Source organism: Tenrec ecaudatus, chromosome X (assembly GCF_050624435.1).
Source record: "Tenrec ecaudatus isolate mTenEca1 chromosome X, mTenEca1.hap1, whole genome shotgun sequence".
Taxonomy (NCBI): domain Eukaryota; kingdom Metazoa; phylum Chordata; class Mammalia; order Afrosoricida; family Tenrecidae; genus Tenrec; species Tenrec ecaudatus.
Window position 1 is genome coordinate 11,498,466 of NC_134548.1, and position 17,841 is coordinate 11,516,306.

Here is a 17,841-nt window from a genome sequence, read left to right on the forward strand (position 1 = left end):
CAACACCGGAGGCACAGTGTGGGAGTTTTGCCCGGTCTGACCCTATCACACCAGGGTTAAACTCTCAGGGCATGCAACAGAGCTGCAAGGGGAGCAAAGCAATGAAGTTCCCAGGGAATACCAAAAATAGACTGTGGGGCTAGGGCGTGGTACCCCATCAAACTCAACCAGAAAATACTCCTAAAGGTCAACAAACAGACCTGGAACTATTTATAGGCTTTTGTTATTGTTTTGCTCTTTCTTGTTTTTGTGCTTATTATTGTCTCTGAATGTCTATTTAGCTAAGATAGGCGGGATAAATAATCTGGAGGCGAGATCCACTTTTCATAACTGTCTTTCTGTGTTTGCAATGCTGCAGAACAGGCTGCCTTTTATAAATAGATAGTCACTAGGGCATCTTGTTGAGTCCCTGCGGGGAGAGGGGCTGAGCAGTCTGCAGACACTGAGCATCCACCTCACGCCAGCTTTTAACGTAGCCGCTGAGCACAAACAAGGGAAATACATCCGGATTCTGCCTCTCCAGGGGTTACCATCTCACAAGACTCCATTTATCGTCCTTAAACAGAAGGTCACTGGGTCTGGCTATTTTCTAAAAGGTCCCCAAAAGTGGTCATTGTTGAATTAAGATCTATATCTGGACCTGATTCTGAAAATAGCCTTCTGCATCAGTCTTTCTCAGTAACCAGTAGAAGGAGAGTGAAATAATTAGATGCATTATGTTCATACAATTTGAAGGTAATCATGATCTGTTGTATGGAATGACCTCTTGACAATCAGTTCTTTATAAATTCCTATGTAAATGAGTTCCTTAAGACCTTTTTATGAGTGGGAAGGCAACTAAGAAGTATTGCATGTGACCTGGCTTTCTACTCCTGTAAAGAGACACAGTCTCAGAATCCCCCTGGGGCAGGTCTGTCCTGCCCTCGAGGGTGGCGATGAGTCGGAATCGACTCGATAGCATTGCAAGTTGAGTTTGTAGAGCACATCTTCTCTGAGCTTTACTAGCCCGAATGTACCTAGTCGAGTACATGTTACTGTCTGTGACCAAAGCTAGGAAGTGCTGTGTGCCATAAGAGAAAAAACTGGGAGTTCAGAGGGAAAGCAAGGAGCAGAGGATGTTCGTGCAGTAATGGGAAGCAAGGTTACTCCAGGAAACACAGTCATAACAAGTGAGCGTGGCTATGTTTCAGTAACATATTTGAATCATGTTGCTGGCGAAGAATATTGGAAGTACTGTAGACTACCAGAAGAAGAAACACATCTGTCTTGGAAGAAGTACAACCAGAATACTCTTTAGAAGCGAGGATGATGAGACTTCATCTCACATATTTTGGAAATGCTATCAGGAAAGACCAAGCTCAGTAAAGTAGAGGGTCCCTCAACAAGATTCACCGTATTTGCAACTACAGGTTCAAGCATAGCATTTGTGAGGTTGGCACAGGCCTAGGTCTGTTGGACATTCGGTTCCATTATTCAGAGGGTCTCGAGTTCAAACTCACTTGATGGAGCCTAACAACGTTTCAATAACATGATAAAACGGGCCCACAAGTCATGGCTTTCCAATCCATGCTTTAGAATCAATCCATACTGTCCATGATAAAATGGCAGGGTCCCTTGGAAAGGCTTGTATTTCATGAATATTTGGGGGGTATGGATTAGGGAAATTCCTTTCTAGTCTAGTCGCAAAGCTCCGGTCATTGAGATCTGTATGTCATCTATCTGAGCTTGAACACTGTCTCTTGAGAGGATCTCCAACCACTCTGCTTTAGACACACATTCCTGACCGTACTCTTGGGTTGCATTTGCTTCACCTGATTTAGAGCCTTAGGGATGCCATGGTGGTACAATGGTTATGAGTTGGGCTGCAATCTGCAAGGTCAGCAGTTTGAAACCACCAGCCAATCCGGGGGAGAAAGACAGGGCTTTCTACTCCTGTAAAGAGTGACAATCTGGAAAACCCACAGGAGTAGTTCGACCCTGTCCTATAAGGCCTGTCCTATAGGGTCGCTATGAATCAGAATTGACTCCATGGTAGTGAAGTTTTTGTGATTTTGTTTTGTTTGGTGTTTAGAGCCTTAAACTTCTGAAAGTTCAGCTTCCTAAGTTCAAATCTCTCCCCACCTCTGACTTTTAAATCTCTTTCTCTTCATAATGTGTGTTTGCTTTAGCCTAAAATGTAGAGTGGAAACATATTCAAATAACACACACGGGAAAAAAAATAACACACACGGGTTTAGGGATCTCAACAATGGGGTTTATTTTATTTAAATACACTTAAATATGAAGCCTCAAATCAGAGTCAGTAAATGTAGAAGCTACAAGCTGAGGGGTGATCAGGGGTTAGACGCTGCTCTTACAAATCCAATCACGCAGATGAGAGAATCCTAATAATTCACAGGAGCTGCAGTTTGCAAGGGGTCGCCAAAGCCGATGCAGATTTCCTGATGAGCTCCCAGGAATGGGTGCATCACAGGGCGCCCGCCACCCAAGAAGGATCAGACCGTTTTTTGGCCCTTCCTTTGGTGCTGGGAGGCATCTTCAGTTAGAAAACATCTGTCGGGAGCCAGGGAGGCTTAAAAGGTAGGTAACAGAAGGCTGGTTTGGATTTGCCCTGGTACGATGGGGAGTGGATTTGTGTTTTCTTCCTAACGCCTGCAAAACACAGGGACCCCAAAATTGACAAAGCAGCGTGCTGTTTACTATGGTGGGGGTGGGGAACTGGAGAGCAAGATTGACATCATGGGTTGCTTTTGCCTGGCTTTTTTTGGTTTGTTGTTTCTTCCAGCGTTGAAACCCGTGGGCGGCAGCTCTTTTCTCCTTTGGAAAGCAGCTGTACTGTGCGCACATCGGTCTTCCATGTGCACTGGTTCTGGTGGGAAGGGGGCATGTGTCCTCACAGCTGTGGCAAAGGGAAAGAAACACAAGAATTCAGAGTTGAGATTTCTATTCCAAGGAATAACTGTTCCGCATTAGGTTCCAAGGAAAATTCCCTGGTACCCACTTTAAAGTCGCAAATTCCAAAAGGGCCTCTCACAGGAATGAATCCGCTCTCGCTTACATCCCACTTAGTCACCTCCAAGGGCGCTGCCCTTCTACAGTCTGTCCACGCTGCAAGTCCAGCAGCATCCACGGAGTCAAAGTAAAACTCTATAGTGACCCCAACAGTCAGTTTGCTTATCTCAAACATCCGCCCTCTAAGGCTCACAAACTCCACCATCTCTGCCATTGGATTGATTCCCTCTCATCGGGGACACTATAGGCCACAGTAGAACTGCCCCCGTGGGTTTCTGAAACTATAAACTCTTTATGAGAGTAGAAAACCTCATCTGTCGCCCAAGAAGCACCTGGTGGTTTTGAACTGCTGACCTTGTATGTAGCAACCCAGCACATAACCACGACACCACCAGGGTCCTATCCCTCCCCTCCCCTCCCCCCCTTCCCCTCCCTTCCCTTGAGTGGAACATGGTCTAAATCCCTCATCAGCTTCGATTGGGTTTATTAGCTAGCATTCAATATTCCCCAAAAGCAACCCGTTGCTGCCAACTTAGTTGGGCTCAGGGCGGCTTTGCATCCGAATAGAATGGACTTTCGTGGTGTTGTCAATGGCTGACTTTTCAGAGGTAGATTACCATACCTGCTCTCAGAGGCACCTCCAGGGTGGCCTCGAACTTCCAACCCTCCCATGACCACTTACACCACCCAGGGATGCCAAGGTGTTTTGTTTTGTTTTTGACTTCACAATGAATCATCATAGCCCAAGAACCTCTCCTTGATCTCCAATTGGCCACATCTCTGCTTTTACTACCTCTGCCTCAAAAGTGCTCACTGAGAAAGCTTGAGGTTCCTAAGGAGCCCCCTGCGGTGTGATGGCATTTGCATTTACATTCCACATGGAGGGGTGGGGGAAGAATCACGGGGAAAGCGGAAAAGTCATTCCCCTGCAGGTGTCCGGGTGGTGGATCTTCTGGTTCTGGCAACAGCTCTCCAGACTTTCTCTGCACTCAAAGCAGCTGCAGTTTTCCGGGTGCTGGATGAGGTCTCGGGGACACGGAGATTTACAGACGCACTCGCAGCGATCTTCGTCGAACTTCATGTGCGGCCCACATAGCGGCAGCTCCCGGAGGTGAGCGTGCTCTAAATAAAAGACAAGAGTCGCTTGGGGGGAACAGTAGCCTGTATGATGTCATTCTCTCTCTCTCTCTCTCTCTCTCTCTCTCTCTCTCTCTCTCTCTCTCTCTCTCTCTCTCTCTCTCTCTCTCTCTCGTTATAGAATGGGGTAGAATTGCCTGCCCCCCTGTGAGTTTCTGAGACCGTCACTCTTTACGGAAGTAAAAAGCCCCAACTTTCTCCCTGGGAGAGGCTGGTGGTTTCGAACTGCTGACCTTGCAGTTAGCAGGCAATGTGTTGTGGCCACTATGTTGCCTCTTTTACATTGTCCTGCAGTCATTTAGATCCCCTTCTCAAGGAGCCCTGGTGGCATAGTTGGGTCGCCAACCACAAGGTCAATTGGTCAAAGCCGCCAGGTGCTCCTAGACCTAGAGAGAATGATGTGGCAGTCTGCCCTTGTAAAGACTTAAAGCCTCTGAAACCCATAAGAGCAATTCTACCTTGTTCTGTAGGGTTGCTGCGAGTCAGAGTTGCCTCAATGGCAGTGAATTAGAAGTCATAAAGGACTGCTGGTGATCTGATAGGTTAGGCAGTGGGCTTCTAATTACAAGGTCAACAGTTTGAAATCACCAACTGCTCTGCAGGTGAAAGATGAGGCTTTCTGTGACTGTAAACATTTAGGCCTCAGAAGCCCAGAGGGCAGTTCTACCCTGTCCTATAGGGTTGCTATGAGTCAGAATAGACTTGATGGGAATGAGTTTGGGTTTTTTTTTTAATGAAGAGTCATAAGAGTTAGAATCTACTTGATGAAAATGGATTTGGTTGAACCAGGTGCCATGGAGTTGATTAGGACTTCTGGCTACCCCACCTGAGTCAGGATAGCATTGTTCTCCACAAGGTGTTGAATCGCTGATTTTTTTTTTTTTGATGATAGAATACCAGACCTACCAGACCAAATCCAGGGATACATATGGTAGCCAACTAAAAAGGAGGTGGGGAAAGGAAAATTCATAATAATAATAAAGAAATGGGTGGCAGGGGCACAGGGCACTAACCCACCCAAGGGGAGGGTATTGTTTATATCTCCACAGGGAAAGAGGGACCACACTTCAACCCAGTGCTCCAAGATGTGAATGCAACATGCCAGCGCAGAGTAGGGAAGCAGTGGAGAGGTTTGAGGGGCCGGCCCCAATCCCAACTACTGCGGGGACACCTGCCCCTTCCCCCAGAAGATTTTTTTCAAAGGACAGTATTGAGTCTGCAGCGCCGGGAGAGGGACATATCCGATCAGAGCACACAGGAGTAGATGAAGGGGAAGGAGGAGAATGTGGATCACATCCTGGCCCACCAGGCCTTGAGGATGATGTTCCTGATTAGAGCACCCAGTTCACAGAGAGGACCACGTGGCTGGTCCCACTATGAGACACAACGTCCCTCACTGACCCATAGCCCTACAGGGGACAACACTGGAGACACAGTGTGGGAATTGTGCCCAATCTGATTCCTCCACACCGAGGCAAAACACTAAAGGGGTGCAACAGATTAGCAAGGGAACAGAGCAGCGAGGTCCCTAGGGAATGCTAAAGGTGGACCAGGATTTGGTGCCCCCGCAGACTAGACTGGAAAACACTCCTAAAGGCCAACAAACGGTCCATGAACTAATTACAAGCTTTTCTTTCTGGTTGTGTTTTGTTTTGCATTTTTTGTCATTGGTTTGTTGTATATTGTTGCTTGGTTTTGCTTTGTTTTGTTTTTGTGCGTGTTATTATCTCCGGAGGTCTGTCTAAATAAGATGGGGTGGATGAACAATCTGGAGGAGAAAACAACAGGACCGATAGTTCCGGGAGGACATGGGAGAGGGGAAGGTGGGGGGGCGGGAAGGTAGTGGTGTTAACAAACCCAGGGACAAGGGAACAACAAGTGATCCAAATCGATAGCCTGGTAGGATGTGATCAAGGGTAATCAAACCAGGATGAATTACTGAAACCCAAATGAAGAATAAGCATGTTAGTGGGACAAGAGGAAAGTCAAAGTAAATAGAGGAAAGAGCTAGGAGGCAAAGGGCATTTATAGATGTAAATAAAGGCATGTACATATATAAATATATTTATAGATATAAATATATATATATATATTTGTATATTTATATATGAGGATGGGGAAATATCTCTATGTGCATATGTTTATAGGTTTAGTATAGGTTTAGTATTAAGGTAGCAGAAGGACATTGGCCCTCCACTCAAGTACTCCCTCAATGCAAGAATACTTTCTTCTATTAAATTGGCATTCTATGATGATCACCTTCCCAACACAATCACTGAAGACAAAGCGGGTGAATAAGGAAATGTGGCAAAGAAAGCTGATGGTGCCTGGCTATCAAAAGATATAGCGTCTGGGGTTTTAAAGGCTTGAAGGTAAACAAGCGGCCATCTACCTCAGAAGCAACAAAGCCCACAGACCACATGGAAGAAGCACACCAGCCTGTGCGATCACGAGGTGTCGAAAGGATCACGTATCAGGCATCATCAGAACAAAAAATCATATTGTGAATGGAAGGGGAAGTGTGGAGTGCAGACCCAAAGCCCATTTGTTGGCCAGGGTCTCCGGGAGGAGATGAGTCAGTCAGGGTGCCATGTAGCAATGATGAAAAATACAACTTTCCTCTAGTTCCTAAATGCCTCCTCCCCCTCCCATTCCCACTATCATGATCCCAATTCTACCTTACAAATATGGGTAGACCAGAGGATGTACACTGGTACAGATAGGAACTGGAAGCACAGGAAATCCAGGGCGGATGATTCCTTCAGGACCAGTGGTGTGAGTAGCGATACTGGGAGGTAGGAGGGAGGGTTGGAAAGGGGGAACCAATTACAAGGTTCTACATGTGACCTCCTCCCTGGGGGACGGACAACAGAAAAGTGGGTGAAGGGAGACGTCGGACAGGGAAAAATATGATAAAATAATAATTTATAAATTATCGAGGGTTCATGAGGGAGGGGGGAACAGGGAGGGAGGGGGAAATGAGTAGCTGATGTCAGGGGCTTAGGTGGAGAGCAAATGTTTTGAGAATGATGAGGGCAAAGAATATGTATGGATGGATTGTGATAAGAGTTGTATGAGTCCCTAATAAAATGATTAAAAAAAGAAGAGCTGATAACAAGGGCTGAAGTAGAAATAAACTGTTTAGAGAATGATGATTGGAAAAAATGTACAAATGTTCTTGACACAGTGGATGAATGTATGGATTGTGATAAGAGTTGTATCAGCCCCCAATAAAATGATTTTTAAATAAAAAAGAGCACCAGATCTTTCTTCCAAGGCACCTCTGAGTGAACTTAAACTTCAAGCCTTTCAATTAGCAGCGCACAGCATATGACCTGCTTGTACCACCTAGGAACTCCTAAGGCGTCTTTGCTGTTGTTAGGTGTCATCGAGATTGTTCCAACTCATTGAGACCTAAGGTACGACAGACCAAAACACTGCCCGGTCCTGTGCCATCCTCACAATTGTTCTTCTGTTTCAACCCACTGTTGCAGCCAAGGTGTCAATCCATCTTATTGAGAGACTTCCACTTTTTCGCTGCCCATTTACGTGCTGGGCTTCTAACTGTAAGGTTGAAAACCACCAGCCGCTCTGCAGGAGAAAGACTGGGCTTCCTACTCATGTAAAAGGTTTGGAAACCCACAGGCGGCAGTTCTACCCTGTCCTATGCCATCGCTATGAGTCAGCATCCCCTCAATGGCAGTGAAGATTCTTTTCTACTTTACCAAGCATGACCTCTTTCTCCAGGGACTGGAGAATAATTCGGAAGTTATAAAAGAGCTGGATTGATCACTAGGTGGCAGCAGAGATTCAGGAAAACACACTAGACCAATGCAGTTCTGGAGCTCTGGGATAGGCTGGTTTAAGGAAACAGTCTACAGGTGTTCTCTGAACTTCAGCCCAGTCATTGGCAAGGGCTGTCTTCACATCCGTCTGAGCAAGGTAACATGGGTAGGATGCCAGGGAGCTTGGCGGGAGGCGGGTAGGGAGGACTGGCAACTAGCAGGGGACTCAGTCAAAAAAAAGAAAAAGAAGATGGATTTCTATCTCTGGGGAGGTTGACGACAGGACACCAATATCCTATCCGTCACCTTGTCATTTGTATCCGTAAAGTGAGGAAACAGTTGAAAGTCACTTTTTGACATTTGTGACTTTCTTGAGGAAGGAGAGGCAGGACTGGGTACTTTAAAATACAGAATTGGGCCTCCCAGTGTTTTGTTTTCTGTTAAAAAACAATTTAGAGCAAAGATCTGGATCAAATAAGATGAAATCAACTGGGGCTGGGATTCTCAAACCTAAATGCGCACAATCATGACAGAGCAGACACTGTCCAAGAAACACTGGGGACTCAACGGCCGCGTGCATGGAAAATGTGAAGTGCAGTAAACGCCACTAGTCCGAGGGGCTCACGGGAAAAGCAATCATGCACTGGGCCCACATGAAAGGGATTATGGTAGATGAAGCAACAGTGAAGCCAGCTACCCCTGCCTCTCACCTCCGTTATGGCTACTCACTCTCACTGCCATCGAGTTCCTTCTGACTCATAGGGACACTAGAGGACAGGGTAGAACTCCCCCTGTGCGTTTCTGAGGCTGTAACTCTTTATGGAAGTAGAAAGCCGTCTCTTTTGCCCACAGAGGCTGGTGGATTTGAACATCTGACCTTCCAGCTAGGAGCCTAATGTGTAACCCACTACGATGCTACAGCTTCTGAAATGGTCCCATTCTTCTTCCTATAATTGGTCCCAATGCCTAGTGCCAACCCCTCCGCTTCTCCATGGCCACTAAGCTGATGTCACTAAAATTCAGATGGAAGGTGTCATTCTCCTGTTGAAGCGATTCAGTGGTGTCCCTGAATCCAGGCTCCAGTCCCGGAGGCCTATCCTGCTTTCTCTCTCAACTGTCCCCAGCCTCTCTTATGTGTCCCCACCACATTACATTTCCTCCAGTAGCCAGGACATGATGTCTTGCCACTGCCAGTCTTGGGGGCTTGTTGCCTCAAGCTCAGAGCACTCCATTCTTCTCCCCCTATCGTGTGCACTCTCTCCAGGAATTCCTGTTAGCAGGAAGAAGCTACCTCATCTAAGAGTTTGTCCTTGGGCTCATATCCAATGGCTGGTCCCATTTTCAGCTCCCCCAGGCTTCCCTTTGCACTTGTCTCAGTTCACTGGCTCCCTTTGCTCAGGCCCACCTTCCTCACACACGAGCGATGCTTCCCGGAGCCAATCTGCTGTCTTCAGTTCCATGTAGATTGGCTCCCACAGTCACGTTCTCTCAGTCCAGGCAGTCCCTGACTTAGAATGCAGCTATGGCAAATGTGTGCCACACACAATGTTAAAATAGATCTGTACACTTGTATGCAATATTTCCAACCCCCAAAGACAGATTAAGAGCCGATTGATAAAGATATTGATAATAAGAAGCAAAAATAATGTGATCTACATATATAGAGAAAGTGGTATTCAACTTAGGAACCAGTTTCAGGTGGGAGTCATCAGAATGGAACTCCATCATACGTGGGGCACTATGAAAACATGAGTCATAATGGAGAAGGAATTGCATTCATCTCTCATGACTATGTGTATAGGGTAACAGATTGTTGTCAGACTCAATTTTTTGCATACATCATCTGGAGGAAGACATCCTGTGTGTTGATGTAGAGGGCTGGGAGGCCGAGGGGGGCTCTTCAGTGACACAGATGGGCATACTAGCTGAAATGATAGACTTGAGCATGCTGGGGATTGTGAGGACGACACAGAACTAGGCGCCGCTTTCCTCTGTTTGTGCATGAAGTCACTATGTGTTGGATCTCACCTGCACGATGGGAATAAGCACTGGTAGTGCAATGATTAAGTGTTGAGCTGCTAACCAAAAGGTTGGTGGTTCAAAACCACCAGCCGCTCCATGGGAAAAGATGTGGCCATTCATAAATGTCTACAGTCTTGGAAACCCTATGGGGCATTTAGACTTTGTCCTCAATAACAATAGACATAATAGCAACAGAGTTTCTGTGATTAAAAAAAATAATTTTAGTTTGTTTTATCAGGGTAAACTATATGCTGAATTTCAAAGACCTTGCACAAAAAAGGAATGTAAAATTAGTGTATGGATTACCTATAGAAATTATGATATTCTGGAGCAATTAGACTAATGATAGATATTATAAAATTAATTTCACTCGTTTATTTAAACAATTTAAATATGAGTACTTAGACACACCAAACTCACTGTCATTGAGTCAATTCTGACTAGTAGTGATGCTAGAGGACAGGGTAGCACTGCCCCTGTGGGTTTCTGAGACTACAACTCTTTACAGGAGTAGAAAGCCCCATGTTTCCCCGGAGAAGCGGCTGGTGGATTTGAACTATGGACCTTCTGGTTAGCAGCCCCTCATTTAACCACCATGCCACCAGGGCAGCTCTCGCTGTATTTCTGTGCCCCCACTGCTCTATTGGCTTCATTAACATTTATTAGCAACAAAATGTGCACAGAGCCACTGAGCTGCCAGGGTGGTGGGAGTGTCCCAGTGGAGGTTGGCTGATCTCTTGCTGTCGAGCGGCTCTTCAAGATTTGCACACATTGAAATGACTTGGCTTTTCCATTTCTTTTTTGACTGCCACTGAGTTGACTGTGACTCACAGTGACCCCATGTGTGTCAGGGTAGAAGTTCGAGCCACAGGGTTTTTAAGGCTTTCATGAGTCTTTCTTCCAGAGTCCCTCTGGGTGACCTTGAACTTCCAGGTTTTCAGGCAGCAGGCAACCCCTCCCACTTCTACCCCATTCCTCCCTCTAGCCTTCAAGCTTGAGTTGCACTTTCCCTGACAATCCTTAGAAGGCAGCTGAGAGGCCAATGAGGTGCTTTCTTATGGGGTCTAGGGCATACCCTTTATACTTGAATTATCAAATATTTTGCTTATTACTTGATCATGGTTAAAAAAAATCAAGGCTCCAATTGGATGATTCCTTGCAATTTCCTCAGGAAGTGTGGGGTGTGAGGGGGTCCATGTCAAGTATCTCCAAGAAATGAATGAATATAAAGCGCCCATTGGAGAGTGTCCATTCTCTCCCATGGTTTTTCCAATGATTACAGTGTTTCCAAAGGACATTGTGGAATGAACTCAACGGAATAAAATTGTTTTCTGCTCCTGTAACCTGTAGTAGACCAAACACTACATGTTGCCCTCCCCTTTAAAATTCACTGCTTTGGGATGCTCTCATCTCTTTGGAGGAACAATCCTAGATGCACAACGGTTAAGGCCTTGGCTGCTATCCCAAAGGTTAGCGGTTCAAACCCACCAGCCACTCCAGGGAAGAAAGAGCTCGTAATTTGCTTCCTTAAAGATGACAGCTTGGGGATCTTCATGGGGCAGTTCTACTCTGTCATAGCGAATCGCCAAGAGTCACAGTTGCTTTGAAAGCACACAACAACAACCACACATCTCTCTGAGCTATTAAGATTACAAAGCAGAGGGATGAGTTGGCAAGCTTGTAGTAGAACGGTTAGCACGGGAGCCACAAGAACCTAAGGACGTCCGTTACTCCACAGGAGAAAAATGAGGCTTCTGCTTCCATAAAGAGTTGTAGTCTTGAGCTAGTCAGGGTGCAGGGTAGCAACGATGAAACATACAACTTTCCTCTGGTTCTTAAATGCTTTCTCTCCCACCCACCCCTACTATCATGATCCCAAATCTAGACCAGACGATGTACAGTGGTACAGATAGGAATTGGAAACACGGGGAATCCAGGACAGATGAACCCCTCAAGACCAGTGGTGAGAGTGGCGACACCGGCAGGGTGGAGGGAAGGTGGGGTAGAACAGGGGAACCGATGACAAGGATCTACATGTAACCCCCTCCCTGGGGGACAGACAACAGAAAAGGGGGTGAAGGGAGACATCAGTGTAAGATATGACAAAATTAATAATTTATAAATTATCAAGGGTTCATGAGGGAGGAGGGGCGGGGAGGGAGGGGAAAAAGAGGAGCTGATATTAAGGGCTCAAGTAGAAAGCAAATGTTTTGAGAATGGTGATGGTAACAAATGTACAAATGTACTTGACACAATGGATGTATGTATGGATTTTGATAAGAGTTGCATGAGCCCCAAATGAAATGATTTTTTTTAAAAAAGAGCAAACTACAAGAAAAGTTATGATAAAAAATAGTTATCATTTCAGAAACTCATGGGGGGAAGTTCTACTCTGTCCTATCGGGCTGCTATGAGTCAGAATTGACTTGATGGCAGTGAGTTTGGTTTGGTGTGGCTTTGAGCAAATTTCTAGACAGCTTGGTGTGACAACTTGGTAAATTTTAAAAAGAGCTAATGATGACACACTGTGGGAGTATTGAGGGGATTGAATGAGTTACTACAAAGAAAAGTCCCCCCTTCACACACACACAAGTTAGGTGTGATTGTTGTTTTGCTAGTTTGATTTCACTACTGCTATCATGCTTAAAGGAGCCCTGGTGTTGTAGTGGGTTACAAGTTGGGCTGCTAACCTCAAGGTTAGCAGTTTGAAACCACCAGCCGTTCCATAGGAAAAATATCAGGCTTTCTACTCCCATAACAAGTTACAGTTTCGGGAAACTCACAGTGACAGCTCTACCCTGTCCTAGAAGGTCGCTATGAGTCAAACTCATAGCAGTGAGTTTAAGTTTTGTTTGATCGTGCTTAATATAAAGAAGGCAAAATGCTCACAACAGGACCAATAGGTAGCATGATAAATGGAGGAAAGATTGAAGTTGTCAAAGATTTCATCTTGCTTGGATCCACAACCAACGTTTATGGAAGCAGCAGTCAAATGATGCATTGCTTTCAGTAAATCTGTTGCAGAAGTTTTGAAAAACAAGGATTTTTGTGGACTAAGGTGTGACTGATCCAAGCTATAATATTTTTCAATCACCTCATATGCACATGAAAATTTGACATTGAGTAAAGAAAGATGGAAGGAGTATTAATGAATTTGCATTATGGTGCTGGTGAAAACTATTCAAAGTACCACGGACTACCAGAAGAGCAAACAAATATTTCTTGCAAGAAGGATAGCCAGAAGACTCCTCAGAGGCCAGGATGTTGAGACTTGGTCTCAGGTACTTAGAACATGTTAGCAGGAGACCAGTCCCTGGAGAAGAACATTGCGCTTGGTAAAGTAGAGAGGGGCAGCGCACGGGAAGGCTGTCAACAAGATGGTTGCAGCAATGGGTTCAAAGCGAACAGCAATGATGAGGATGGCACAGGGTCTGGCGGTGTTGTGTTCTGGGGTACGTACGAGTCGCTTTGAGTGGGAACCGACTAGGGGATCTCTAACAACAATCATTACCAGCTGGTCCTTGGGAGAAAGATGAGGCTGTCTGCTCCTGTAAAATGTTACGGCCTCGGAAACCCTGTCTGGAGTTGCTGTGGGGCAAGAGTGACTGTCAATAGATGGCAGTGGGTTGGGGGTTATCAGTACCTTCCATCCCCCCGAAGGGATTCTCCTCCCGAAGCACACAATTGCATTGGTTGCTGTCCCAGAGCATATCAGCTGGACAGAGCTTCTTGGAATGGGGACATCTAGGGAAAGGGAACAATGGACCAGATTGAAAAGCTGTGAAAGGTCACCATTATCTGTGGAACATTTTTTTACCATGTGAACTGATATTTGTGAATTGTGTGCACCGCAAGAGATGCACTTTGGTACATATTATATTTATTTGAAATCTGTAGGAATGCTATGCCCTTTGGGAAAGTAATCATCTTTGGGGGGCAGAATGGTGTTAGAGATGCTGCAGAGTACCGCTGTCAACTGAGCTTAGTGACCTAAAGTCAATATTGTTTGAGCATAGCCCCTAAGCATTATCTTCTTGCAGATGGAGACAAGGGGGGCTGGGGCACATGGAGAACATGGGCTCCTCTTCTCTGAGCTTCCGTACTGCTGTGGTGAGGAGAGGGGCCAGGGTCTTCCAGGTGCCATGCTACCAGGACCAGCTGCTTCCAAGTCAGCTCTGCTTCAGGGCAACCTGTCTATTGAATTGCATTCCACGGGTTTTCAGTGACTGATTTCCAAAAGTAGACCGCCAGGACTTTCTTCCGTGGTTCCTATCTGTTGGCTCAAACCACCAAATTTTCAGTTAGGAGCCTAGTTGGTTAATTACTTGTATCTTGAGAAAATGCATACATGAAATGTCAGTTAAGATATAACTACCGGCTGGCCTTGTGACTGGCTAAAAACCCCTCACTTCCATAGAGTCGATGCTGACTCCTGGTGACCCTGCAGGACAGGATAGAACTGCCTTTGTGGTTTCTGAGACTGCAACTCTCAGAGTATCTGGTGGTTTTGAACTGCTGATCTTGTGATCTGCAGCCCAACTGCATTCTCACAAAACATTTACCGCTTCACTGTGGCAAATTCTAAATAGACAACTTACGTATTTGATGTTCTCATTCAGTGAGTTTTCTGATTTGTTTTGTTTTTATCCGTCAATTTGCTTCTCTATATTAATCCTTACTTTTTTTTCCTTTTTAAAATTAATGGCCTTTGCCATAGTGGTTTCAAAAACCTTTACAAAATGCTCTCAAGGAAAATTCAATGACAAATTAATATTAAGGCAGTTTCATTTCAAATGAGAATTTTTCGGTTGGTGTTAAGCTATGCAAGGTTAGTAGTTCAAAACCACCAGCCGCTCCTCAGGAGAAAGCCAGAGCTTTCTACTCCCGTAAAGAGTTACAGTTTCAGAAACTCCCAGGGTGCAATTCTACCCTGTCCTGTATGAGTCCAGATAGACTTGATGGCAGTGAACAGGGAATTTCAGACACTGATCATTACACCACTCCCCATTTTCAGGAATTAAACATCGAAACAGCTTGTGAGACATTTCATTTCGGCCTGTTCCTGAAAAGTGGCCATTCGCCAAGTGTCAGGTTAGAGCACATTTTTATAGGAGCATTATAACCGGGTGTCATTGAGTTGGGTCTAATCCCAGTTTTCTTGACTGTATTAAAAATATATTATTAATTGAGAGTTAATACATGCATCATATCATTTCATAGTCTGATCATGTCAAGCAGAATTGTACAATTGTTCCCACAATCAGTTTCCAAACATCCTTTTTCCCCCTGGATTCCTTGACAGCATCTCCCTTTTATCCCCCGCACTTTACACCCCCCCCCCAAAAAAAACCCTTATTCTATCTGCTGCCTCTATAAATTCATCAGTCCTGGGTTTCATATACCAAACAACAGAAAACAGGTATCTCAAAGAGCTGTAGCCAAGAAAGAAATCCATATAACAGATTTAAGAGGGTGACCCCCAGTGACATAACACCTCTTAGGTACACCCTAATATGAACAAATGAAAATCAAGAATACAGAAAATGCTGAAAACCAGATCAGGTCCACCATGCATCAGAGGGGAGATCAACTGACAACATTTTAATTGTTCAAAGTCAGATTTATCCCTTTGATCTTCTATACTCATGTCTCCAGTGCAATCTGTTTAGTAACCACTTTCCTCTCATTCCTTAACTATGGATAGAGGGATTTCACCAGAGACTTATTACCTATATTGTTCCCAAAAATGTATCTTGGGCTCCCGCTGTCGTCTATAGTCTTCTGTAAACTGGATTCCCACAATTTAGCCTCTGATACTAATCTCTCCTTAGACTTCGGATCATATGGTTTACAATCCTTTGGTGACTGATGACGGTGTGCTTCTTCCATGTGGACTTAGTTGACATCTCACTTAGAGGGCTGCTTGTTTCTTTATGGAAGCAGACTGCCAGGCCTTTCTTCCACAGTACTGCTGGGCAAGTTCAACCCACCAACCTTCAAGCTAGTTGTGAAAAATTGTTTACACCACCCAGGGCTCTGCATATTAAGTGTTTTGGGCCTCTTGAAATGCTCAGCTATCCCTGCCAAACAGTTATTACCAGTTGATCTGAGTTAGAAGCTAAGAGAAGAACTTAAAACAGAGCCAACAGTGCAGTCCTCACACGCGAAGGATGCTGGATTGTGGAGAAAAAGAATCGCTTACCGATCTTCTTCGGCAACCTGGATGGACCTTCGGATGATTGAGTATGGGTGTCGGGGAGCCGTTGACAAGCACTTACAACCCGTGTGGTTGGCAACTTTAACAGGCACTAATTCAGGTACTGATGTCAAAGGGACAGATATCTCAAAGAGCTGTAGCCGAGAAAGATAACCATGAACACACATATATTGCTAAACAAGAAGTCCTATAGTCTGCATGGTTGCCTGCGCCCTTAAGGTAGTCACTTTCTCCAAGTTGACTATTAAGAATGAGAACTAATAATATTAAGGAGGCTGTGCTGGAAGTCAGGGGACTAGGGCTTTAAGCCACTTGACCAAGTGCTGAAGTATGGTCAGATCTCTTCCCTCTGCAGTATCTCTGGTACCCTTGTAATGGGTCATGGTTGGGCCCTGTTCTTGCTTTAAATCTGGATGTAAGCGGTAAGGATGAAAGGAAATCGATGCTAGGAAGATTCTTTGAGATTTGGGGCATATTTGACTATTGTGGTAATACTTATCCCTTTCCATTATCACCATCACCACCTCCACTTCCTGTCTCTTAACCTTGGACTTGACATGCTTTGGCCAATAGGATGTCAGCAGCCATGCCACAAGTACAACCTTGAACTGTGCATGCGTGGTGGGACTTGTTCTCTGCTGCTTCAGCCACAGTCAGAGGAGAACATGACCTAGCTGGCCTGCACATTCTAGGGATGAAGGACACAGGGAGCAGACCTGGCCAACCTGCAGCATATAAGCCAACCCTGCCTAGTCCACTCTAGAGTTATCAACCCTTAGCTATATGAGCAAGCTAACAAATTGCTGTTTGAAGCTACTGAGTGTTAGGGCATTTATTATGCAGTGCTGTGTAGTAATAGCTGACTGATACAAGATCATCACGCACAAATATATGACTCTAGTGAACACTTAAATAATCCTTTTTGTGTTTTCATAGGCCAGGAAAGGACTTTATTTATTTATTGGTAAGGACTCTTCTATTAATCCAGTTAGCCCTTAAAACAACATTATGGGGTGGGTGTTTTATTCGCATCCTTATAGGTAAACAATTAGATACACAGAGAGGTTGCGTAACTTGCCCAAAGTCACACAGCTATTGAATGGGAGAGTGGGGATTTGAACTCAGGCAGTCTTTATAGCCAGTGATGAAGTTCTTAGGAGTGAGCCTTATTGTTTTTGAAGGGAACTTGATACAACCAGAAGAAGCAAGGTGAGACCTTGGCCACCAGAACCTACAGAACCACAAGTTAGTTTGCCTCCAGAGTGGTTCTCTGAGTATGGAGGGATACAAACTGGATTTTAATGTGTTGCCTACTTAATCACCATCCCATGCAATTCTTACTACATAGCCTATTCATTTGTTCACTTTGCTTCAAAGAGGTAGGCAGTTCATCAAATAGTCCATAACTTTAGGGTGAGAGGTAGTTTGTTGTTTGGTTAAAACCACTCTCAGGGGGTCTAAATAGGAATCTTTCAAAAAAGGGTTATAAACTAGACTTAAGTATGTATTTTAAATGATTCATTTGTTGAGTGAAGCCATCCAGATCCATTACTCCACTTTCTGAAGTGGAAACCATCTATCACAACCGTGTTTACTCGGCTCTTTCACTACGTAATGGAACTGCCTCGAGTCCAAGTCAGAAACGGTTTCCAGACTGTTTGCTTCGCA

The 17,841-nt window shown here is 44.9% G+C and overlaps 1 protein-coding gene across 3 annotated transcripts in view; it reads right to left on the bottom strand.

Moving 5' to 3' along the window:
* Nucleotides 1-2,690: 2,690 nt before the first annotated feature.
* VEGFD (vascular endothelial growth factor D) overlaps nt 2,691-17,841 on the bottom strand; it is a 45,265-nt gene continuing 30,114 nt past the window's right edge. For 2 of the 3 annotated variants that reach the window (XM_075539570.1, XM_075539569.1), the window contains exons 4-7: nt 16,159-16,307; nt 13,600-13,700; nt 3,884-4,134; nt 2,691-2,899 (exon numbers count right to left, since the gene is read on the bottom strand). In XM_075539570.1, the coding sequence (XP_075395685.1) occupies nt 3,911-4,134; nt 13,600-13,700; nt 16,159-16,307 (474 nt within the window). In that variant the 3' untranslated portion in view covers nt 2,691-2,899; nt 3,884-3,910. Of the gene's footprint in view, nt 2,900-3,826; nt 4,135-13,599; nt 13,701-16,158; nt 16,308-17,841 lie in introns of all 3 variants that reach the window. The other variant, XR_012781205.1, reaches the window with a different exon arrangement.